The following is a 26,200-nucleotide window of genomic DNA, read 5'->3' as shown; positions in this document are numbered from 1 at the left end:
GACCTTGAAGAATAATAATAATGCAAAGAAAACATGTTCATATTTATTCCTAAACAACACAGCATGTCTATTTTTTTAGACTAATTTAGTCATTAGCCAATAAAGCTCTAAATGACAATATTTTTGTTTTTTAAGTTTGGGAGAAATGTTGTCGGTAGTTGATGGAATACTTTTTTTTTTTTTAAATTTTACTCCAACACACAGCTATAAATAGTAAAACCAGAGAAACTGATCATTTTGGGAGTGGTCTCTTAATTATTAGAGCTGTACCGGTATATTTATTTATAACACATCAGTGAGTGTTTTAGTGTACATCTGTTTCATTTTTGTTTCTGTTTGAATGAATTTATTTATTTATTTCGGTATATCAAGCTTATATAACCGAAAGGGTGTAGGTTGAAGCTTATATACCCCTACTACCCCTTATACCTTAAAAAATTATACGCATTAATACGAAAGGATCAGATCACAGACATTTGAAATTAATCGGTACACTTACATTTCTGATCACAACAAAATAAAGAATTGTACACAGCGCGTAACCCAAAATAGTACAAAATCATTGAACTTAATTGTCCATACTGTAACGAGAAATGATGTTGTTCTTATAAAGTCTTTTAAAGCTGACTAGAGTACAGCAGAATTTAATATTTTCAGGACAATTATTCCAGATGTTTTAACCCCTCTAACAGAAAGACAGGGATTTTTTACAGTAGTTGGAGTCTTTGGTTTCTGAAATAATAGTGGTTTTCTCAGGTTAGAACTGGAATCCTTCATTTTAAACATTTTAATTCTGGATATCTTGGGGAAGAAGTTTATTTTTTGCTTTGTACATGGTTTGTATTGTAACGTAATCAACTAAGTCCCTGAATTTCAAAATGTTCAGGCGACTAAAGTCTTGTCTAAACGTCTTTCGTCTAAACTCTTTGACCTCTTGAAGAATAAAAACATGAATCTTGACTCAAGTCGTTGATTTTTATACACAAACATTTTATTTGGTTAAATAAAGCAACGGTCTAATAAGAACAGAGGAGGTGTGAACATGGGAGGAGGAGTAGAGGGGGGGGGTAATGGTGGGGGTGTTTACAGCTGATAACAGGAGCCGATCAATAATCAATACACAAAACAAAAATATTCCAAATCTTAAAAACACTGCGATCGTTCGTTCGTCAGGAAAAACACTCAAAGAAAAAAAAAAAAGAAGAAAAAAATAACAAAACAACATACGTACGTAGAGACTCGACCATGATGCTTCTGTTACTTCCCCTATAGTTTCAGTTCCGATCAATAAGTGATCAATAACGTGGTGCAGCGGACACGGACTAAAGGAAAACCGGCTCGTCCTAAACTGAAAGAGGGAGGAAGAGGAGGAGGAAGAGGAAGAGGAGGAAGGAGAAAGGAAGAGGAAGGAGGAGTAGAGTGGTGCGTTGACTTCACAGCACGTACTCCAGCTCGTAGCGGACGTAGACGTTCTTGTCGTCGTTGTAGACCTGCGGGTAGTGAGCGATCAGCGCGTCCTGAGAGCCGATGTAGATCGAGTTGTAGATCTTCCAGTAAACGTCTCGCACCTTCCTTGCCGGGTGGAACAAACCCTGCACAACAACAACACAACAACAACAACACAACAACACAACAACAGGTCAGGATCAGTTCCATTCATGTTCAGAAAATGTCCAGAAGACAGACTCACCGTCATGTAGTGATATAATAAGATGTTAAAATAATGTAATTCATTAAAAAACGTTAACTATTAAAAAAAAAAAAAAAGATCACAGCCGACACCAATAAAGATAAAACTAGTTAAAAAGTAATTAAATTAAACTGATGCTTTTCAAACTCATGAAATAGTTGATAATGTGATAAATATTAGTTACTGCTGTAACATGTTATGTCAAATGTCATAAGTAAAAGAATGTTATATCAAAATGTAAAAAAGCGAAAAACACAAGAAAAAGATTATGATATGACCTGATTATGAAAAGATTTTATTCTGTGGGTAATGGGGGCGGGACTAGATCAGCTTTTGCTTCTCCCGCTTTCCCTTTCGGCCATGTGTATTGCATTATTGGAACTAAGATAAAGTGGGATGATGATGATTTTAATTGACATGCCCGAAATAAACAAATTGATTGATTGATTGATTGATATCACTTGTTAATATAAATTAATACATTTTACTCTATTTTGTTCCATTGTTCACTATAATATAATTTTTTCCAGTTTTTATTTGGACCTAACCAACTGCTGATCGGCGGGTGCTAACCCTGGGCGGAGGGATACGTGAGTTGGTTAGGTCCAAATAAAAACTGTGTTTTTCCTGCACTTTGAAGGGCTGGAAAATATTATATTATAGCGAACAATGGAACTGTGTATTTTTTTTTCAGGTAAAACCTCTTTTAGGCCGTGAAAATAGGCCGTTTCTTTGGGTCTGTTCACAACACTGTATGTTGTAAATCTCTGGGCAGGGCTATTATGGGCTGGCGTTGCTAACGGGAGGAGTGCAGAGAGTCTTCTACTGCAATTAAAGTACTTAGGGGCTATTTGGAGATCATACAACCCCACTTTAAAAAAATGAGACTATCCCTTTAATATGAGCAGTTTTCTGAGTTTGTTCTGGTTGTGAATGTGAATGTGAAGACACTAAGAGAGAGACGTGTACGTGTATATCTGACCTGTAGGCAGTACTGCAGCATGCGGCAGGGCCCGATGGCCACCCTCAGCCCCTCCAGCGCCCCCATCACGGCCTGGATGACGTGCGGCGACGTCTCGAACACGTTGGGCCAGACGTAGTTGAGCAGGTGGTTGAGCGAGTCCTCGCAGCCGAAGCCGTAGACGCCCAGCGACATGTGCTGCACCACGGCGCTCGCCGTCTGCCGGTGGACCAGGTCTCTGGGGGACAACGGGTCAGTGAAACGATTACTGACAGAGAAATAATCACAGTGTTTCCATTATTATGCATTAATTATAGGGCTGGGACGATACGCTTTTCTCCCGATTCGATTCTTCTACGATTTTTTTTGGATGGTGATTCGATTTAAATTGTGATTCTACGATATTGCCGATTCTCTTGATTTTTAGTCTTTAGCATTTTTAATATTTATCTGCACACAAATACTGTAGGAGCCTAGAAATGAACATACTCCATTATAAAGTGAACTTAAACCCTTTTCAAAACCTGTACCCTCTGTATGTAAAAAAGGAGAACAAATGCACATTGTACAATATTTTTAAAAATTCAACTAAAGATAAATAAATCGATTTTTGAAAAAATAAATCGATTTAAAAATCGTCAAAAAAGATATCGCAATATTTATGTGAATCGATTTTTTCTCCCACCCCTAGTTATGACAGTGTTAAGTCAATCTTATGAATACCTATTCAAGTAAAGTGTTACCGGAGCGAAACTGAGCTCTGGCAGCTGCTGTCATGATGTGATAAATAACTTTCTGGGATAACTCAAAGCTTTTCCAGGACATTTGACTATTTTTTCCTCAATTTCCATGTGAAGAGTTCATTTGCAAAAGCAGATAACTTCTAGAATCTAGAATCTTCATTTTTTACATAAGGTGATATCAGTCAAACCAAAGTTGAGTGACTTTGAGATGTAACAAAACAGATATATCTAAAAAAAAATAAAGTTTTATTGAAAACAACACTATGCAAAGAATAATTACAAAGCCTCAGCTCATTTTTTTCAAAATGGCACTGATCTGCTTTTGCAAATGAACCATCATGTGAACCTTCATGTGTTTTCCCTGACTGGAAAACTGGTGAACTGGTGAACGGAGAGGGAGACTGACCGGTCCATGAGCGCGTCCTCGAGCAGCGGCGTGACGGCGTAGATGTAGTCCTTGCCCATCTCTCCGATGTACTCGAACAGGAAGGAGAGGGACTTGAGCACGCCGTTCTGCACGTTGAGCTCGGGGACTCGGTACTCGTTCATCAGCGCCGGCAGCACGGTGAAGGGGGAGCAGGTCTCCGCCACGATGGCGATGGCCACCGTCGTGCACACGCGGTTCTGGCGCTCCTGCACCTTCAGGTTGTTGAGCAGCGTCGCCAGCACGTCGTGGGGCCTGAGGGAGGGATGGGGGGGGCAAAGAGAGGGAGGGGGCGGGGCCAGAGAGAGGGAGGGGGCGGGGCCAAACAGACAGAGGTCACATTTTACCACTTCTCTAGAATCCTTAAAGTTTTTACCACTTTTTTTTTTTTTTTTACATAGAAATTTTTACCACTTTATTTTATTTATAGAAATTTTTACCACTTTTTTTTTTTTTACTTTTTTCAAAGAAATTTTTACCACTTTTATTTTACAGAAATTTTTACCACTTTATATATAGAAATGTAACCACTTTTTCTAGAATTTTTTTATGTTTTGAGAATTTTTTACCGATTCTTTTTATTTAATTATTTTAATGTTTTTTAAGACATTTTACAACTTTTTCTAGAATAAAAAAAAGGGAGAAATGTTTTACCACCTTTTCTAGAATTTTTTTTTGTTGAGAAATTACCAATTTTTTTCTAGAATTGTTTTTGAGAAATGCTATTACTTTTTTCTACTTTTTCTTTTTTAGAATGTCTTAAATTTTTTACCACTTTTTTCTAGAAATGTCTCTACAATATTTTTGGTTTTATTTTAATTTTATCTTCTTTAATAGTATGTTTTTTTTTGTTTCCAGTTCTTACGTTAAATGTTTTGTTTTCATATAAAGCCCATTGAGTTGCCCCTTGGTATGAAAACCTGCTCCACAGCAGCTGCAGTAAAGTTTATTAATACTATATTATAAACAAACATAAAGGAGGAGCCACATCCAACTAGTGAACATGAAGCTTTAGACTCTGAGCTCCTGTTTCTGTGTGTGGATCTGATGTGAAGTTATTTCCTCTGGATCATTGCTGACATTCCTTCTGTCACATGTTTCCTCCTCCTCATGTCGTTCTGTTCAATCCTTCACTCCCTTTTCTCCTGTACGTTCATGTTAACATTAACATAAAGTTTGATCCTTAAAGCAGAAGTAAGCGATCCGGTGGTTTTGGCTAATGCTGCGTTCCAGGCAGGCTTTTGAAACCGTAAATTACAGCTTCAAGTCACGACTTATGATTTTGTAGCGTTCCAGGCAACCCACTCGTGTTTCTCCGACCTGTTTTACCTGTGAAAGTCACTATAACGGCCACTCGTAACTTCTGACCCGTGAACTCGTACCAGATCGAACTGGTACGAGTTCACGGTCGGAAAAACACCAGTTACGAGTTTCCTTGAACGCACCATAACAGTCCTCGTCCCTACGTCGCCACATTCACGGCGTCCCTTGGCTGCACACACAGCCCTGCATGCCGTTCTCTCTCCTCATTGGATAAAAACTGTAAGATACGATAAATGTTTTCTCCTGGGCTCAGAGCAGAGCAGAGTGACTGACAGACCCGTGTTTCAGTCCAAACACTCTATAGAAGTGATTGCTGTCGGAAGATACAACTATTTAAGACTTATATTAACACAAATATATCACTTACTTCTGCTTTAAATTTATTTTAAACTGGATTTGTTCTGATCCACGTTTCGTTTCTACATTTATTTCCTGCTGGAGTCAAGAGCTTCACATCACAGTTGTTTAGAGTTTACTGTGTGAGACTTTGACACCGGTATCTATCAACATCAATATGAGGAGCTGGTGTCAGTCAGTCAGTGATTGGTTGATTGATAGGTGCAACTCACCCGATGGCCTTGGCGATGTATCCGAAGGTGTTGACCGTGGCTCTGCGGATGGCCTTCTTGTGAGCCTTCAGCAGCTCCAGCAGCTCGAAGCAGATCCTCATCCACTCTCTGGCCGACACGTACTCGGCCCCCCTGGGGGACGCACACACAGCACAGCACAGGTCAGAGGTCAGAGGTCACAGGTCAGAGGTCAGGGGCTGGGATGACATCATTAACTCCACCCACCTGTCAGCGATCCTCCCCACCAGGTCGATGCAGTTCTCCTGCACCTTCTCGTGTCTGTTCTTCAGGATGGGGGTCAGACGGGGCAGCAGGTCTTTGATGGGCGGGGTCATCTTGTGCATCCCTGAGGTCAGAGGTGTTAGACTTTAGATACACACATCCAGGACTTTATAAAAAAGCAATATGTTACGACTGAAGCTTTAGAATAGCACAGTTAAGTCTATAATACTCCAATACTTCAAGAACTCTGTCACATCAAAATCTAAAATCCGATCAGAGACTGTCGATAGTTTTAAACAATTAAAAACACACGTTCTCAGGGTTAGTTTTATTTTACAGGGATGCAAACGGGTCAGGACCAAAAAAGACAGGAATTGTCTGGCGGGGGGAAAAGTCAGTTTCCAGTAGTTCAACCCCAACCAAGTATTGAGTGCATATAGATGGACATCGTTTTCAGGAGGACAACATTTCTATATTAAAAATGCTTTAAAAATTTTGGGGAGATACTGAATTTTAGGTCTTCACTGAAAGTTAGCCATGATTATTAGGCTACTATTAAAATAAACAGAATAAATAAAGACATGGGATGGTTAATTCATGTGTAATGGACATATATATGTATTAGTTTCACTTTTTGAATTGGATTAGTGACATAGGCCTTAATAATAAACTCTCCCATAATATTCTAATGCACCTGTACATCAGAAGCAATAGCAGTGATAGGCACAGTAGGATATGCAACAATCGCTGCCACTACTTAAAAAAAATCCTAGAGGAAACACTGCACATAATATTGTAAAAGAAAGGAATATTTCATTTTATTTATTTTATTTTAACTTTTATAAATTATAGTTTTAGTTTATTAAAAGCTCATGCTTACATTATGCATGTAATAAAACATTTCAAAATGCATGTGCAACTCTGTTAAATAAAAGTCTGTTGCTTCAGTCATATATTTTGTCACTGTCTCGTTCTCGTGAACCCAATCTCGTGTCTCGTGAGATGAGTGTATCGTCACACCCCTAGGTCTGAGCTGAATTTATGCGCCGTGTTTCATCGTACGGCAAAAATAGAAGAAGCTCTGCGTGTGTGTTTTGGAGCCGCGATGACGTCATGAGCAGACGTACCTATGACGTTGACGATGGCCTTCAGCGCTCCCAGGATGCTGCCCAGCACCTCGGGGTATTCCTCTCCCAGGTACTCGTACAGCACGACGCCCAGATGGCCCATCAGCTTCTCCTGCAGGCACACACGCGCACACACACACACACACACACACAGGGTTCAGTTTCTGAGTCATCAACAACAACATCTGTCTGTCTCAGTGTTTAGGCCTGTAACGATTCACCAAAGTCACGATTTGTTTCGTTTGATACACGATTTGATTCTAATTTTATTAAGGTTAAAAAAAAGAAGAGATTCTGATAGCAAAAACTGGATTATTTATTATAACAATATATATATATATAGCCTAACATTAACAATTATAACTAGGGCTGCCCCCAAATAGTCGCTTTACAATAGTTAAGCAATTATAATACAGTGCAATTTAGCCGACCAAAATCTCATTGGTCGATTGGTCGCAGGAAAAAAAACCCATTTTGAGCCGTGTCTTGTCAAAATTAAGTCAAAATCAATACGACTGAACTGTATATGAAAGGCTATAGGGCTTTTAATTTGAAGGGCCAGCTACAGGAAGCTCGTACCACGGCTGTTTTCAACATTTAGCGGGCGCTGCTTCGAGTCCAGACAGAGAAAACAAACAGCCACGGAGCGTTGGACTGGGTGAATGCGGTTTGGGTTTCGACACGTGCATCGTTCGCTACAGCTCTACGACTCGGTGTCTCTGGGAGCGTCTTTACCTCCTGGCAGGTCTTCATCACCACGGCCGTGCGGGAGATGAGGTCGGCCGCCTGCTGCCGGACCTTGGCCGACTTGTTGTTGAGGCGCCACAGCACCGTGCCGCAGATCTGAGGCAGGTACGGCTTCACGCGCTTCCCCAGCGCGTTCACCACCGTGCCGAAGCCGTTCAGCATCACTGAGTCCTGGAGGGAGAGGAGACGAGACAGAGGTTAGTGCTGCAGCTCTAAAAACTCTCACATCGTTAACAAAAAGTACGTATCATTTTTTCTTATTTAGCAGAGGTCTTTCTTTTTTTCCACATGCAGCCTGCTCCTTTTGGGAAGACGAGTTTAACACTTTGATTCCCTGGAAGGATTATTTTAGGTCTATTTATACAATAACAACGGGCTCCAGACTAACTTTTTTGACTAGGAGCACAGTGGCCCCTAACTTAAAATTTTAGGAGCGCAAGCAGAAAATTTAGGGGCGCACACCGAAATCGACTTGCAAAGTAAATTTGCACATTTCCTCTAATTTTCACTGTATTACTGATAAATACTGCATAAATGCAGAAACTATAATGTTTTAAATTCACATTTTATTGTGCAACAGTTTAAATATTGAAAATATAAAGTTAATGTTTAGGCTGCACTGACCAATAACAGAACAAGTAGACACACAGCTTGTGGTAAACTCATCCTAGAACAGACCCCCCCCCTCCTCCTGGGGGATAAGGTGCCTGTGTCAGGGTTCCTACACATTTTAAATTTCCAAATTCCATACTTTTTCCAGACCCTAATTTCCTGATTTCCACTACAAAAAACTCAAACTCTTACCAAGAATATTTGTCCTATTTCTAGTCAAAATGTCATTTCTAGTCAAAACAAATCTCATTCTACTTAAAATAAGACTCATCACATTAAAAAGTAGCTTGTTTTTAGACACTTTTTACTTCTTTCAAGCAGATTTTCACTTAAAATAAGTAGAAAAATCTGACAGTGGAGCAAGTTTTTCTTTCTTATTACAAACACAGAAAACTTGCTTTCACTGGCAGATTTTTCTACTTATTTCAAGTGAAAATTAGTTTGAAACAAGTGAAAATGATCTAAAAACAAGTAAATTTTTAGGTGATGAGTCTTATTTTAAGTGGAAAGAGTTTAGTTTTGACTAGAAATGAGACATTTTGACAAGAAATAAGGCAAATCAAATATTCTTGGAAAGATTTTGAGTTTTTGCAGTGTCTCAGTAAATTTTTTTTTAAATAATTTGTGACATTTGAGTAAATAGATGTGTTTCACGTTAATAAAGCATGCAATTAATCATTTGTTTTCATTATTCTGAATTGGTATGCCATTATGAAACCAAATCATTTCCAGGATATTGTAGCTAGGTACAATAGCGCATAGGCTACAAAGTAATAATGTGAATGAGACCAAACCCAGATAAGTATTAAGATAAATATATTTCCATACATTAGTTTCCGTTTTCCATACTTTTCAAGACCTGGAAATGTATAAAATAAAATTCCATATTATTCCATACTCGCGTAGGAACCCTGTAATGACCATGGGAAGATGTGGAGCCCAGAGTGAGACTAGTGGAGAACCCCGGTGCTGTCACTCACCTCGGTGGTCTGCTCCTGGAAGGCGTAGAGGATGCCGTCGATCAGCTGCTCCTCCAGCTTGTGGTCGATGTCGGCGGCCCCCAGGTTGCCCATGATCTTCTCGATGGTCTCCATCACCATCTTCCTGTACTGCTCCGCCTCGTCCTTCAGGTCGTCCACGATGCGTGAGATGATCTCCGCCGCGCCCACCTTGTTGGCCAGCTCCACCGTCGTGTCCACCAGCTGCACACACACACACACACACACACACACACACACACACTCGGTCAGTTCAGTTCAGAGACAAACGGCTGCAGCTTCTAATATTAGTAGTATTTAGTATTTATTTATTATCCTTCAATCTACTGTTTTTTAAACCGTTTTTTTTGCTTAGATTAATATTTATTAGGGCTGGGACGATAATACGCTTTTCTCCCGGTTCGATTCTTCTACGATTTTTTGGATGGCGATTCGATTTAAATTGCGATTCTACGATGTGTCTGTTTCTGCAACTTTTCTCCTTGTAAATGGGGCAACAGGGCAAAAATTAGCCGTTGCTTCAGCCTACGCCTTTACCTCCACACTTATATAGAAATATAAAAATCAAAATTGTAGATAGATAGATATTCCTGTTTCCCTGCTTTTATTAGTGCATTCTGTAAATTTTTTTTTAAAATATTATGATTATTTTGTCCTATTTCAATTAATCTTAATATTGTATCTGTTCCCACTTTACCTGCTCAAAGCATCTCTTCTTGTTTTACAAGATTAATGTTTTTTGTGCATTGTCCCTGTTTTAAATAAATTCATAGATAGATAGATAGATAGATAGATAGATAGATAGATAGATAGATAGATAGATAGATAGATAGATAGATAGATAGATAGATAGATAGATAGATAGATAGATAGATAGATAGATAGATAGATAGATTTACTTTATTAATCCCGAAGGAAATTCAGGTGTGGTCAACTGCTCACAGAAGAATCAGTCACACACACATACGATGAAAACAGATTATAAATATCTAAAAATAAAAATAAAATATAAATAAATATATATGTATATATCATGTTCTTTTGAATGGACGAACAAATTACTCCTTTTACTTACTAAAACGTTCTTTTTAAATGCTGCTAAACATGGGTACTTGTCCATCTTGCACTTCACTACATCCTTCGTTCGTTGCCATGGTAATCGATCATGAAGTCTGTGATTTATTTATTTTTTTTTCCTTTTCGACACCAGTTCTGATCGGCAATTGTTACATTGAAATGAGTCGGCTACTTTGGAGACATGCAGTGTTTGTTTGTCATACGTTCAATATGTCCGCCACGACTTCTGTTGTTATGAAGCTAAACGTGTTTGTTATGAGCTCACAGATGTTTCATTTCACTTCCTGTCCCTGTCCCTGTGTCTCACCTGTCTGTAGTTGCGTCGGTCCAGAGCCATCCGGTGCTGCCAGAAGTGCTTGAAGAACGGAGGCAGGATCTCCGTCTTGATGTAGTTGGCCTCGACACCGTCGGTGCCGCAGCACTGCTTCACCACCTGAGACAGAGACAGAGCAAACAGCTGGTCAGACAGGGAAATGCTTTCTTCTTACACTGAAACAAACTCTGTGCAGGTTTAGTCTTGACTTTAGTCCGGGATCTGGATCAGTTTGTTCCATCAAGGACCTTAAATTGACACAAATTAGACCACGGACCCATGAGACAATTTTTAAGCAAACACCAGAAATACACAAATATTTGTCCTGAGACTGAAGAATGTTACTTTTTTAGTCAATGAACGTTCAAATAAGGACCAATGGCGTGAATTTTTGGAAATATTGTAGAGATTTCTGGAAAAAACTGGTACAATTTCTCCAAAAATGTTTAAATATTTCGAGAAAAAAAAAAAGGGACAAAAACTCTCAAAAAAAGGTTAAAAAAGAAATTCTAGAAAAAAGTGGTAAAAATTAAAAATTGTCTCAAAAAAAGTAAAAGTAATTCTAGAAAAAAGTGTTTAAAATAAAAAAATGTTCAAAAAATCCTAGAAAAAAAGGTAAAATTCCCCCCCAAAAAAAATTCTAGAAAAAAGTGTTAAAAATTGTCAAAAAAAAGTAAAAAAAAAAAAAAAAAAAAAAATCTAGAAAAAGAGGTAAAATTTCTAAAAGACAATTTTAGGAAAAAATGTTAAAAATTGTCAAAAAAAGTAAGAAAAAAAAATCTAGAAGAAATGGTAAAAATTTCTCAAAAAAAAGTTTTTTTTAAAAATCTAGAAAAAAAAGTGGTAAAATTTCTGAGAAAAAAGTAAAAGAAAAAGGTAAAAATTTCTCGAAAAATGTTATCAATTCTAGAAAGAAAAAAAGGAGTGAGTGTGACCAACGGGTGCAGGGTGAGAGCAGCGAGGACACGGCGTCGTCCTCTCTGCTGGTTCTCGTGTTGGTTGTTTCCTGTAGCGAGCCTCTAGCCCTGCGGCGGCCACCGCCAGGCCGAGCAGGCGAGAAGAGTCGCACCCACACAAGAACAATAAAACAATAAAACAATAAAAGAATAGAAAATAAAAGAATAAAAGAATAAAAGAATAAAACGTGACTTCACCTTGAGCACGATCTTCTTCATCTCCTCGTCGGGCGACTGGAACTCCCTGATGAGGATCAGCATCACCTCCCTGGTGTAGTAGTTGGCGTACTCGGCGTCCATCAGGGGGATGAGGTAGCCGATGGCTTTCAGGAAGGCAGCCAGACCCTGGGGGGGGGGGACACGGTCAGTCTCCTTTAACCTTCACAGTGTTCAATCAAATCAACTTTATTTGTCCCACCAGGGGAAATTTGTCTTGGGCAAGGGAGTTGGTTTAGGTCCAGAACACATGAATGACATGTCAGTAGAGTCTAAACCCAGTAGAGCTCTGAGATCTACTGACTCAGGTCAGATAGTGGAGCTCAGAGTTCAGACCAGACATGGTGAAGCAGCATTTAGCTGTGATGCTGCACACAACTGGAACAAACCACCAGCTGAACTGAAATCAGAAACATTTCTCTTTTCATGTGCTTATAGCTGAGCTCTTTTAAGAACTTAAAACTTTATCTATTTTCTTTTATTTGCTCTTGCTTTTAACTCTGTTTTTTGTGTTTGTTTTTATTCTGTTTTCATGCTTCTCTCTTTAAAGCAGTACTAAAGAACTTTCAGTTTTGGTTGAGTTTGGCGGCGCCTGTGGACCAAAGCGGTAGTGTTTTGACTCCATTTCCCATGAACACTAGCGTGAAGCCCTGTAAATATCCTGCATTAAAATTAACAGAAGACATCAAAACTAAGTTTCTGTTTCCAGTGGATCATTTCAAAGTGAAAACACAAACATAATCCATTGCTAAAGTGCCGTTTTGCCTGTTCCCTCCTTGTTGTGACTTGCAAAAGTGAAAGTGAAACTGAAGTGAGAGCCGGGTTCCTACCATGCTCCTCAAAGCTGCTTAGTGCCAGAGAAAGAGATACAGACCATAATGATACAGACCCCCTCAGGCCACGACAGAGGTGTCATTCAACCTGTTGTAAGTCGATGTATCATCACTAAAGTTATGAAAATATTTTATGAAGGTTGAAAAGTTACTTAGTGCTGGTTTAAAAAAAAAAAAGTTTTGTCTTTATGTAAAGCACATTGAGTTGCCTTGGTATGAAATGCGCTATATAAATAAAGATGCCTTGCCTTGTGACAGTATTGAAGTCATGAACTCTCATCTACACCAAATGAAGAACTTTATGACAATACATCTATCTTCAGGCCGTTATGATTGCTGTTATTAATGAACCCTGGATTGTGTATGCATACATATATGTGTGTTTATTTGACTACTTTGTTGATACTGAGTAACGTCTGTTTTATTCTCCTGATTTTTCATTTATTTTCAATTATCAGTATTACTATGAATATCTATTGCATTATTGTTATTTATATACTTCATTTATTTATTTTCTGCTTTCCCTCTTGTCTGGGGTATCGAGTTCTACTGTGAGTGTATAATGTGAAAACCAATAAAAATATCTGAATAATGAACCCTGAGTTGTGTATTTTAACCTGCACTTACAGTCTGTTTCTAATGGTTTTATGTCAAGGACTACAGATGGAAATGAGCGTCCTTACTAAATCTGGTGCAGCCATCTTTTTATTTCTTTGAATAATTAATGTCACTGCAGTGCACGCTGTCCTGCTAGAAACCAAGAAACTAAATAAACTAAACTGAAAAAAATACTGATTGTGAGAACATGTAATGGTGACATCCCTAGTTAGTAGTGTGTGTTGTGTGTGTAGTGTGTGTGTAAGTGTGTGTAAGTGTGTGTAGTGTGTGTGTAGTGTGTGTGTAAGTGTGTGTAGTGTGTGTGTAAGTGTGTGTGCAGCCGGTACCTTTCCTCTGTGCTGCCTGATTCCCTTCCACAGCGGCTTCAGCACCGAGTCGAAGGACTCGATGCCGTACGGCGTGGCGGCTTCGGCCAGAGCGGCGATGGCCAGAGCGCTGATGGTCCGCACCTTCTGCTGCTCGTCCACCAGACCTGAGGAGCGGTCGCCATGACAACAGACAACAGCAGTCAGAGCCTGAGCACGTCTACAGGGCTCCTAGTACAGCTGAAGTTACATTTAAGACTTTTTAAGATGTTTTTAAAGCCACTTGAAATGAAATTTAAGTCGGTGCTGTATGTTTCCATCCAAACTGATCCAAATAACTGGGAAATGCGCATTTAAAGAAATTTGAGTTCTGTGTGTTTCCATTAAAAAGTACCGACTTTGGTGAAAACTACAAACTCACACGGGTTTTCCGCAGCTGTCTTTTCAAAATAAATGCATAAAAAGTTCAGAGAAAAAAAAACACTGACTTGGGAGCTGGTGGCGGTGAGAAATTGAGCGGTTAACGGCCGCCACTAACTTCTCTATGTCGGATCGTTACGAATTATTTTGAGATTTGAGACTAATTATAATCATAAAATCCCACTTACCAAGTGTTAACATTTTTAAGACGTCTAAAAAATTGATCTAAGACATTTTAAATGCCAATTAAGGCCTTGTTTTTAGATTAATGAATTCAATGCCTTTTACAGGGTTCCTACAGGTTTCTTTAGGTTAAATTCAAGTCTTTTTAAGACTTTTTTTAAGACCATTTATATCAGAAATTAATACCTATTTCACGGCCCTACCGGCAAAGAAAAATTTGAATTTCAGAGCGTTTACTGTAGATTAACTGTATCATCCCACTATTTTTCTGCTCTTTGTTCTCTATATGGATGTAACAATATCAAAATCTCACAATATTACAATACCTCAATAAAAAGCCCATGATATTATTTAGTGCAGTATCGTAAGGCATCATGATATCAAAATCTCACTGTATGAAAATACCATATAAGCTCCACAGTACTAGATTTATTCCACTATCCATAAGTCAACACAAAGAAAATTAATCAAAAATATTCATAGTTGACAAATGAAACATTTGACGAAAAATGCGATACGGAGAAGTTAAACACAGCACAACTTTTAAGACCCAGATATCAAAATTCAAGACTTTTTCAAGTCTTTTTAAAGGGACAACGAGGAGTTTCTATCTGGTTATAAAAAAGTCTGATATTAATGTGGATGAATCTCCATTACCACTTGTTAATGGTCCATTTTAGATAAATCTATGGTTTTGTCTCTATGGTTATTTTGTTATTATTAGTGGTGGTGGAAATGCTGGGCGAGCCGACCAGCGTTTCTTTACTTTCGGTTTCGTGGCGAGTCATGAGAATAACGCCGCCGAATCTCCGTTTATGGTGGGAACTACGACGGTATGTGATCGTCTTCCAACCTCTGACTTTAATTCTTGATGAATGAAAACATGAGTCTGTCTTGCGCCGGTCAAAGAAGCTTTTCCAAAACTCCTCGTTGTTGCTTTAAAGGTAACGAACCTACTGCTATGACTACAGGGATTATGGGCAATGGGCCAATCTGCCAAAATGTTGAACTATCCCTTTAAGTTAAGTGAAGATTCCTTTATTTGTCCCACAGTGGGGTCATTTACATTAGATTAATGAATTCAATGCCTTTTAAGACTTTTTAAGGCTCCCTGGTAAGAACCCTGGTTTAACCACAGCTAGTCGCCACGGCGGCCGGTCGTAGCCGCCGGTCGCCATGGAGACTGACTGACCGTGCTCGATGATCTCCACCAGGCTGCGCAGGTGGGGCAGGATGGCGCAGCCCATGAGGATGGCGATCTGCTGCACGATCTTGATGCCGGTGTGGCGCGCCTGCCAGGACTTCTTGCTCTTGCACACGGCCTTGAGGAACGGCAGCAGCGAGGGGATGCCCAGCGCCGACGCCACCACGGCGAAGGCCCGCGCCGTCGTGTTCCTCACGTACTCGTCCATGTTGTCGATGTCGGGACGCATGGTGGAGATCATGGTGGCCAGGCCCGCAGCCTGAGGGGGAGAGGAGGAGGAGGAGGAGGAGGAGAGAGGAGGAGGAGGAGGAGGAGCAGGAGGAGAGATGTCTGTTCATATCGGCTTTTTACAGTTATTTTGTTATTTATTATCTTTTTTATCTGAGTTTATCTTCTTTGTAAGCAGCTGATGATGTTGTATAAATCTGAGTGTTAACTCATTGAGTGCCAGTGACGTAATTTTAAATTTTTTTGCTTTTTATTTATTTATTATGAAACTAGACACTTTAACACACCTTTATGTGTACCGTATTTTCCGCACTATAAGGCGCACCGGATTATAAGACGCACCTTCAATGAATGGCCTATTTTAGAACTGTTTTCATATATAGGGCGCACCGGATTATAAGGCGCATACCGTAGATGACCATTTAGTAGCCCGGGCGTTTATAAGAGCCAGGCGCGTATCTGCAACAGGCTACAATTTATTTTTGCAATGAGCAGCACCAGACCATCATGCAAAGAACAAGGTGGTCACCCGCTGGAACAAAACTACTCCCGACATCTTTATTGACATTGACATAAATTAAAAGACAGTTTGTGTTACCGCGACACAAGGAGCTGATCATATCAGTGTTATGAACGATAGCGGGAGGGGGGGTCGATCGCAGTAATTTCAACACTGTACATTAGCGCATTTATCTATTTGTCTTTGTCTATTAGTAGTCCAGCGCGACCTGTCCCGCTGGCGCACCTGTGTTTGTGTGTGTGTGTGTGTGTGTGTGCGCCTGCATGCGAGAGAGAGCGGGAGGAGGGGCTGACTGACAGAAGAGGTGAGAGCCGGTGATACGCTGTTAAAAAAACTTTTTTTTCTGTGCAAGACTATGGTAAACACTTAATCGCCCGGGCGTTTAATTGAACCGGCGTTTATTTTGCCAAATGAGCTCGGACCCCGGCAGCTATTAGAGCACAGGCGCGTATTTGGTCATCTACGGTAGAATAGAAGATACTGCAGTCAAACTGGGGTTACGTTATGCATCCCCTAGATGGAGCTGAGTATGAATCAACCAATTAACCAATTGATCCATATATAAGGCGCTCCGTATTATAAGGCGCACTGTCGTTTTTTGAGAAAATTAAAGGCTTTTAAGTGCGCCTTATAGTGCGGAAAATACGGTAAATTTGGGGACTCCACGACGAGCAGAACTGAAATAGATGACGATCAAAAACTCATGACAGCTCATGTTTAGCTTGACTTTTCTCAGGAACAGAGGCACGTAGAAACAAACGGTTTGTGGTCATTTGAAGCAGAAAGTTTCACCTTTCAAATGAGCCACAGTATGTGTTGGTGGCAGTTATATAGAATACACTGTGGCTCTACAAAAATCGTCAAAAATGGTCTAAATTGCCGGTACACTTGACTAAAACTTTGGAAAGGAGCACGGCACTCAATGAGTTAATGACTAATGAGTTTTGGGAAAATGGGATCAAATATGTTTTTTTTTCCCCCCTATTATTTTCAATATGTAACAAACAGCTTATAGGATAGTGAGTGTTTGACAATGTATTTGCTTTATCATTGTCTATGACTATAATTATCATCATTGTCATTTTAATTTTGTGACTGACTGCTTTTCTCTTTTAATTAACCATTATTTCTTGTCTGTCATTTTGTGTTTGTTGCATATTTAAAATACAAATTGAAATTGTCAGTTCAATCCAGTTTCTAAATTAGAGCTGAAACTGACAATTGTAGATTTGTCTATTGTATTATCATCATTATTGTATTAAAAGCTACTACCACTTTTTCTATTGTTTTTAAACATTTTTCTTTTTATATGTTTCTACTTTTATTTATTCTATGCAATGAACAAAAGGTACGTTAGAATTTCACTCTAATTACTTATGTGACAAATAAAGTCAACTTGAAAGATTAAACTGAAGTTGAAGTTCATTCTCACACAATCAAAACACAAACAGTGAATTAAAACTCATTACGTCACCAATTAGCAGTTAATCAGAGTTGATAATCATGAACCATTTGTTAATCATTTGTGTTTCATTCATTAAAAGGACATTTTAATCAATAATCTAATTTCTAAATCAGAGCTGAAACTGACAATTGTAGATTTTTGTACTGTATTATTGTTATTATTGTATTAAAAGCTACTACCACTTTTTCTATTGTTTTTAAATATTTTTCTTTTTTCATTTTTCTACTTTTATTTATTCTATGCAATGAACAAAAGGTACGTAAGAATTTAACTGTAATTACTTAAACTTGAAAGATTAAACTGAAGTTGCAGTTAATTCTCTCATAATCACAACACGAACACAGTGAATTAAAACTCATTACGTCACCAATTAGCAGTTCATCACAGTTGAAACTCTCTGATCAGATAAACTGGAACATGAATCATGTGTTAATGATTTGTGTTTCATTCATTAAAAGAAGGACAGATGAATGAATATGTGCTTGTGACCAACGGGTGCAGGGTGAGAACAGACGAGGAGGCGGCGTCTCGTCTGCTGGTTCTCGTGTTGGAGTTTCTCTAGCGAACTTCTAGCCCTGATGTGACCACGGACAGGACGACCAGGCGAGAATAGTTCGCAGCTTTTAACCACGTTGTCCTGAACACGTTGTGAACATTGTCGTTACCTTGGCCAGGTTGGAGATGATCTCCCTGCCCTCCACTCTGGCGTAGTAATCCTCATCGATCAGCAGCGGCTCGATCACCACCAGGATCTAACCACAGAGAGAGAGAGAGAGAGAGAGGACGGTTACCATAACAACAACAACCATAATGACAAAGGTAGACAACTGCAGACTGAAAACTATAATCACAACCCAAGTTCCTTTCACAAATGAACAGTTGTGCACTTTGCCTTAATGATTCCTTCATAATAATATAATCTGAAGTACATAACAATAAGTAAGACAAGTTCACACAGCAAAAGTGGCCAAAAGTGCAACAGGTGAAAATGAATTAAATATAAAAACATTATGCATTATGTCTGGTGCTTCAATAAATTACTGATAACAATGGGCCTCATTCACCAATATCTTCTTAAGAACCTTCTTAGATTCTTTCTTAAGTTGTTCTTAAGAAGTTCCTTAAGAAAACCCTACGTCAGATTCATCAACGCGTTCGTAAGCCTCAGAATTGTTCGCAGCTGTGTTCTTATGCCATCTCCTCGTAAGTTGAGGGCGTGTGCCAGGTGAGTCTAATTAACATAGGATTAGCATAGGTAAAAGGGCATGAGACTGCAGGGCCGTGTGCACACAGCACCCACAGGCACTGAGCAGAGAAGGTGAAGTGAGAAAGAAAGTTGAAATGCTCAAATGAAAATCTGGGAGGGAGCACCAGACTCCAAACGTAAAAAGAACTTTAGTAGTGAAGTGGCGCTACTGTGGCAGGAATGAAACTAAGAAACAAACAAAAGGCTTATATTTAGTTTATATTTTTATATTTAGGCTATATTTAGTAGAGTCAGCAGTGGATGCAGCTCTTCGGTTGTTATCAGAGAGACCACACTCTCACATGTGCCACCATAAATATCATCATATTATCACATATGAAAAAAACAGTTGTGTGTAGTGTGAACACTTACAGTAAGTGCACTGTTGCAGCCCGCAATTAGGAAAAAAAAATCATATCGGCAGCTGTATCTTGTCGTTCCACTTTTTTTAATATGCTGTTTTATACATCTTTTATGTGCTAAATAAAAATACAATACAATGCTGAACAGTGTTAAACAGTGAGATCATTGACAGCTGTGTTGACCACACAGTCTGTCAGCTATCTGTTAAAATGTTGTCCAGGTTAATGTTTTTAGCCTTTAAAGGCCCTTCAGTTCAAGATTTCAACTGTGATCGGGCAGTAAACAGGTGGCTCACCTGTTCAGACAGGGCATGGAGGGTGTAACTGTCTGCTACTGGTCAAATAATGTGAAATAGCAGTTAATTTTACATGTCTGCAATGGTTGCCATTTAAATATAATTATAAATAATGATAAATACTGATTTCTGAAGATATAAGTGTTGTTGTGTAGTGTTGCATACAGTTTTAGTAAGATATACAAGTCATGAGCGAAAGTATGCACCACACAGCCAGAAAAAAAACACTCTTAGGCAGGGCAAGTAAGAATTTAGATGGGGCAAGTAGATTTGAGAAGTACTTGCCCGACAGGACAAGTAGGAAACATTTCACTCTAATTACTTATGTGACAAATGAAGTCAACTCGAAAGATTAAACTGAAGTTTAAGTTCATTCTCACACAATCAAAACACAAACACAGTGAATTAAAACTCATTACATCACCAATTAGCAGTTGATAAACATGAACATGAACCATGTGTTAATGATTTGTGTTTCATTCATTAAAAGAAGGACAGATGAATGAATGAGTGCTTGTGACCAACGGGTGCAGGGTGAGAACAGACGAGGAGGCGGCGTCTCGTCTGCTGGTTCTCGTGTCGGTGTGTTTCTCTAGCGAACTTCTAGCCCTGATGTGACCACGGACAGGACGACCAGGCGAGAATAGTTCGCAGCTTTTAACCACGTTGTCGTTACCTTGGCCAGGTTAGAGATGATCTCTCTGCCCTCCACTCTGGCGTAGTAATCCTCATCCTAATTTTACATGTCTGCAATGGTTGCCATTTAAATATAATTATAAATAATGATAAATACTGATTTCTGAAGATATAAGTGTTGTTGTGTAGTGTTGCATTCAGTTTTAGTAAGATATATAAGTCATGAGCTAAAGTATGCACCACACAGCCAGAAAAAAAAGCCTCTTAGGCAGGGCAAGTAAGAATTTAGATGGGGCAAGTAGATTTGAGAAGTACTTGCCTGACAGGACAAGTAGGAAAAAACCTTAACGTCGGACCCTGATGTGGGCCTCCTTTATATTTAATAGAGGGGGGGTCTGTTCAGGGTTTTTCCTTGGGTACCACCGGGCCTAAAACATATTCTAGGGGAAACACTGTGTGCTGTTTCTCCGAACAGAGGTTGATTGCTCTGTGTGTGTGTTTCATGTGTATTTATTGGTATTGTGTGTTTTTATGTATTTTGGACATCCTGGCTGCAAATCAATTTCCCAACTGGGACAATAAAGATTTGAACTTTGAACTTAAATTCAGCCAGGAGGATAACCAACATATTAGGGCTGGGCGATATGGCGATTTTAGATGGTGAAGGATTAGAGCGTGTAGACGATCTGCCAAAGTGCAGAGATCGTAGGATCGTCTGGGGCTCATTCTATAAACTGCAGTTCTATGCTGCAAAGCGCAAACAAAGGACATTTGCAAAGTTTGCTATAAGAGATAACAGTTACTTTATTTGACCCTTTTCAATCAGCTATTTAGTGTTTTGATACTTAAAATCCTGTTAAAATGACTGTGTTGAATAAAACAAACAGTAATGTCTTAATTAATATTTTACTTTCATGTTTATTGAAAGCTACCTTTTATGTTGCAAGAGTGCACTTTATCAGAGTGTTGTTGTTGTTTACCTTTTACTATGTTTACGTTGTTTGCACATGTTGGCAAAACTGCAACTATTTAGATTAAAATCTGTTCAGAAAGGTTTTTTGGCCTAAATTGTCTATTTTTCCTTTTTTCGATTTAAGATCGTGATGAAATCGAAATCGTGACTTCATTTTAAAAAAATCGTGATATGTTTTTGCCATATCGCCCACCCCCTACAACACATCTCGGCTTAATCCCTTATCTACAGTAGGTTTTGTGCGATCCCCCCCCCCCCCTCCTCTGAGCTGTGAAGCTGAACGCACCTTGTGCACGTAGGGCCGGACCAGGTCGTCCAGCTTGTACAGGATGCGGTCGATGACTTTGACCAGCAGGTGGCGCTCCTGGTCCTCCAGCGTGGGCGACATCAGCAGCGGCAGAATCTGGTTGAACAGAGGACCGGCGCCGAACTCACGGGCTTTATCTGTGATCTGACGCAGCGCCGCCTAGAGGGGAGGGAGGGAGAGGAGGGAGAGGAGGGAGAGACAGAGAGAGGAGGGGATCGGTTACTCAGATGATCCATCGGCCAATAAGACGATCGATCCTGTGTGTGTTCAGGTCTAATTTAGAGATATGTTTTAATAGATATGAGACTGTTTTAACGCCAAGCTGCTTGGTTATGAAAGAGATTTTCACTAAACTAATGCTGTAATTTATACAAGGATGGAACTCTCTAACCTGGTGTATTGTTAAAAAATATTCATGTTTACATTAAATTGACCAAAAAGCAGCAACATTAATGCACATTTATCTAACATGACCCACTCCGCTCCATTTTATGAATCGATATCAGATCTTTTAAATCAGGGGTCTCAAACATGTGGCCCGCGGGCCAAAACCGGCCCGCCAGAGGGTCCAATCCGGCCCGCGGGATGAATTTACCAGATTTAAAAATTAGAAGACAGAAGAGGCATTATGTTGTTGAAATTGCATATTTTTCAGGTTGGTCATAATATGTTTTGTAATAGGATAGTTCTTTAATGTAAACATCTTAATAATGCGCTTCTTTGCACTAAAACAAAGAGAAAAGTTTAGAGTTTTTATTATTTATAGGATATTATGCTATTATTTTACCAGTCCGGCCCACTTGAGATCACATTGCACTTAATTTGGCCCTTGAACTAAAATGAGTTTGACACCCCTGTTTTAAATGAAGATCGAGCTGCTAGTAATAAGTAGTAACCACATCGTGTCCTATATGATAATGACTAAAGGAGATTTTCTTCTTACGGGAACATGTGAGGATGTGATTCTGCAGGTAGTAGGTGGTTGTTGGATTTCTGGATCAATTAATTGGTTGAAATATCGATTGAGTGGAAGTCCAGTTTGGCCAAATACTGTAGGGTTTTCTTTATTTAAAAGAAAATGCTGCCTGTTGTTGTTTGGATGTGTAGTGCAGTAGAGATTTCAAACACAGCTACAGTGTGTAGATCAGTGATGGGACATAACAGCGTTACTAATGACGCTACTTTTTTCAGTGACAGTAATCCAAGAAGTTACCGTTTCCCCCGTTATAACACTGTTACTGTTACTAAAAATAAAACGCTCGGTTACTTGACTCAAGAAGTCCCGTCACTAAATAAAAATACACCTGTTAAAGTGTACGTTATGTTATATACACAATTTTTCTGTTCATCCACTGGTCAGAAAAAAACTGTTTATTAGGGGTGGGAGAAAAAATCGATTCACATAAATATTGCGATATCTTTTTGACGATTTTTAAATCAATTTTCTTTTCTTAAATATTGTGCAATGTGCATTTGTTCGCCTTTTTTACATCCAGAGAGTCCAGGTTTTGAAAAGGGTTTAAGTTCACTTTATAATGGAGTATGTTAATTTATAGGCTCCTACAGTATTTGTGTGCAGATAAATGTTAAAAATGCTAAAGACTAAAAATCATAGAGAGAATCAGCAATATCGTAGAATCGCAATTTCTGTTTCTAGTTGGGGCGATTCCAAGTAATTTGACATATTTGATCATTTTACAAAAAAGTAACGCAATCCTTACTTCTCCTGGTAATTAGTTACTTTTATAATGTAGTAATTCAGTTACTAACTCTGTTACTTTTTGTGGAAAGTAACTTGTGACTAAAACTAACCACTGTTTAAAAGTAATGTGCTGTGAGTGAGACCGACCTTCCTCATGGGCGGCGTCCCGTTCTTGATCTTCAGCAGCAGCTTCATGATCTTCCTCTCCTTCTGCTCCTCGGGGCTCAGCGTGGACTCGTCCACCTCCACCTGTCACGACCACAACCACATGAAAATGCTTCAACTGTCTCGCTCGGTTGAACGTCAACAACAGATTCACTGCCTCGGTAGCAGCTGAAGACGGTCTGTGACGATATGGCCAAGGGTTCTTATACAAAACGTTTGTCTTTCAGTTCAGATGAACACTGTTACAAAACAAGACATGCTACGGAGGGTAGATTCACCTTATACCCAAAGTGAAAACAAACCAGATGAAAAGCACGGTAATGTTTAGGGCCGTGGTGATATATTATCCAAGAACATAACAAATACAGATGTAAAGATCTATTGAAAGAACATTTATTAGTCAAACAGCTCTCTATCTAGCTGAAGCTATTTGGTACAATTGAATCAATTAGTGTTTGTCTGATTTACTTGAAATATCTTAAGTCTGCTTATGTATCGGGTACTGTTTCTGTAAGTTAATGTAATTATGAGGAACGTATGTTGTTGAACATCTGACTATTTCACTACTATGGTTAATAGCTGCACTGTGGAAATGTGGAAATGTGATGTGTTTCTGTAATTATCTACTGCAATGGAGAGTTAATCTGTGCAGGTAGACTCCAGGAAGAATAGCCATGATGGCCTTATTTGCCAAAGCTAATGGAGATCTAAAGAAATAAATGAATGAAATGAAACCAGGTTTAACGCTGCCGTTGCCACATCATTATGGAGTATATTTCGATGGATATATGATATGTGTTATTATAATGTATATTCTGTAGAATGAAGGTATATACAAGTATGATGTGTGATGTGTAATGATGTACAGTATACATATATGATATGTAGAAATGTGGGTAATAGGATCAGTATGTGAACAATTAATATAACGAAGAATGAATGAAGCACAGTTAAGAAATGTAAACACTTGACTCTGTTTTTGTTTTGTTAGGTTCAGCTTATCGCTCACTTGTTTTTTTGTTTTTAATTTTTATAATGTTTATGTTTTCAACTGTATATTTACCCCAGGAAGAATAGCTGTGGCTTTGCTGCAGCTAATGGGGATCTTAATAATAAACTCACTCACCAGCAGCTTGTCGAAGTACTGGATGTCGTCGGGCTTGAGGAAGGGCAGGTTTCCTGACGGCTGGTCGTTCATCTGCTTGGTGGTGCGATCCTCCACCTGCATGTGGAAGCCCGTCATGCCTCCGATGGGAGTGGGCGTGGCCGACAGCTTACGGGCCGGCGTTCGGATCGGCACGTAGCCTGCAGGCGGAGGCAACACCTGGAGGAAGAGGAGGAGGAGGAGAGAGAGAGAGATGGAGACGTCAGCAATGCGACACAAATATTATGTTCTGAGACCGAATAATGTCACTTTTTTAGTCCATGCATGTGAATTTTTGGAAATATTGTAGAGAACATTTTCTTTCTCCAAAAACATTTTTAAATTTTCTAGAAAAAAGTGGTAAAATTTCTCAATTTTTTAAAAAAAAAAAGTAAAAAAAAGATTCTACAAGAAGTGGTAAAAATTTCCAAAACAAAAAGTACAAGAAAAAATAATATGAAAAGTGGTAAAACATTTCTTGAAAAACTTAAAAAATTCTAGAAAAAGTAAAAAAAAATATATAAAAAAGTGGTAAAAGATTCACCAAAAAAACTATTCTAGAAAAAGTGGTAACATTTCCAAAACAAAAAGGAAAAAAATAATAATATAAAAAGTGGTTAAAAAAAATTCCTAAAAAACCGTTAGAAATTCTAGAAAAAAGTGGTAAAATTTCTCACAAAAAAAAAGTTTTTAAAAAACTTCTAGAAAAAGTGGTAAAATTTCCTAAAAAAAAAAAAAAAAAAAATACACATATATTAAAAAAAAGTGGTAAAAGATTCTCCAAAAAAAAAAAAAAAAAAAAAAAAAACTTTTAAAATTCTAGTAAAAAGTGGTAACATTTCAAGAAAAAGTTGGGTTAGAATAGGATGAGGATGAAATAGAGGAAGTGACCTTGTATCCCTCTGGAAACATGGCGTCCAGCTCCTCGTCGGTGAGCGGCCGGTTCCTCTCGTCGATCTCCCTCTCCCACCTCCAGGCCTGCAGCTGCTCGGGGGTCATGCTCATCAGGTGACCTGGACACAGCGTTTACATCTGTTAGCTGAGGTTAAATACACAGTTGCACTTCTAAACCTGTAAACAGAGTCCACTTTGGCTCTGTTTTTTGTAAACCCAGAGAAATCTAAACTTAAACCAACACTAAGGAACTTTTCAACCTTCATATAATATTTTCATAACTTTTGTGATGGTACATCGACTTACAACAGGTTGAATGACACCTCTGTCATGGTCTGAGGGGGTCTGTATCATTATGGTCTGTATCGCCTTCACTGGCACTAAGCAGCTTTGAGGAGCATGGTAGGAACCCGGCTCTCACCTAAGTTTCACTTTAACTTTCACGAGTCACGACGAGGAGGGAACAGCAATGATTGTGTGTGTGTGTTTACTGTGAAATGATCCGCTGGAAACAGAAACTTAGTTTGGACGTCTTCTGTTAATTTCCATGCACCAGGAGATCAGGATGTTTACGGGGCTACGTGCTAGTGTTCATGGGAAATGGAGTCTTCCTTCAGGCAAAACACTACCGCTTTGGACCACTGGCGCCGCCAAACTCAACCAAAACTGAAAGTTCTTTAGTACTGCTTTAATGTGCAGTATTTTTCTTCACTAAACTCCT

At 39.0% G+C, this 26,200-nt stretch overlaps 1 protein-coding gene across 2 annotated transcripts in view; it reads right to left on the bottom strand.

Annotated features, from left to right (window-relative positions):
* Positions 1 to 969: 969 nt before the first annotated feature.
* sf3b1 (splicing factor 3b, subunit 1) overlaps positions 970 to 26,200 on the bottom strand; it is a 37,554-nt gene continuing 12,323 nt past the window's right edge. For both annotated transcript variants that reach the window (XM_085772655.1, XM_085772656.1), the window contains exons 8-24: positions 25,477 to 25,598; positions 24,568 to 24,765; positions 23,424 to 23,525; positions 21,554 to 21,733; positions 18,420 to 18,506; positions 15,530 to 15,800; positions 13,756 to 13,901; positions 11,961 to 12,107; positions 10,801 to 10,926; positions 9,399 to 9,620; positions 7,795 to 7,977; positions 7,060 to 7,171; positions 5,936 to 6,056; positions 5,711 to 5,842; positions 3,801 to 4,073; positions 2,673 to 2,889; positions 970 to 1,592 (exon numbers count right to left, since the gene is read on the bottom strand). In XM_085772655.1, coding sequence (XP_085628781.1) covers positions 1,434 to 1,592; positions 2,673 to 2,889; positions 3,801 to 4,073; positions 5,711 to 5,842; positions 5,936 to 6,056; positions 7,060 to 7,171; positions 7,795 to 7,977; positions 9,399 to 9,620; positions 10,801 to 10,926; positions 11,961 to 12,107; positions 13,756 to 13,901; positions 15,530 to 15,800; positions 18,420 to 18,506; positions 21,554 to 21,733; positions 23,424 to 23,525; positions 24,568 to 24,765; positions 25,477 to 25,598 — 2,798 coding nt within the window. In that variant the 3' untranslated portion in view covers positions 970 to 1,433. The remainder of the gene's footprint in view (positions 1,593 to 2,672; positions 2,890 to 3,800; positions 4,074 to 5,710; positions 5,843 to 5,935; positions 6,057 to 7,059; positions 7,172 to 7,794; positions 7,978 to 9,398; positions 9,621 to 10,800; positions 10,927 to 11,960; positions 12,108 to 13,755; positions 13,902 to 15,529; positions 15,801 to 18,419; positions 18,507 to 21,553; positions 21,734 to 23,423; positions 23,526 to 24,567; positions 24,766 to 25,476; positions 25,599 to 26,200) is intronic.

The sequence above is a fragment of the Trachurus japonicus genome, unplaced genomic scaffold, assembly GCF_045865225.1.
Source record: "Trachurus japonicus isolate A0001 unplaced genomic scaffold, Traja_1.0 AP030749.1".
Taxonomy (NCBI): Eukaryota; Metazoa; Chordata; class Actinopteri; order Carangiformes; family Carangidae; genus Trachurus; species Trachurus japonicus.
Note: the sequence above shows the minus strand (reverse complement) of the source record. Positions and strands in the feature narration are given on the sequence as shown.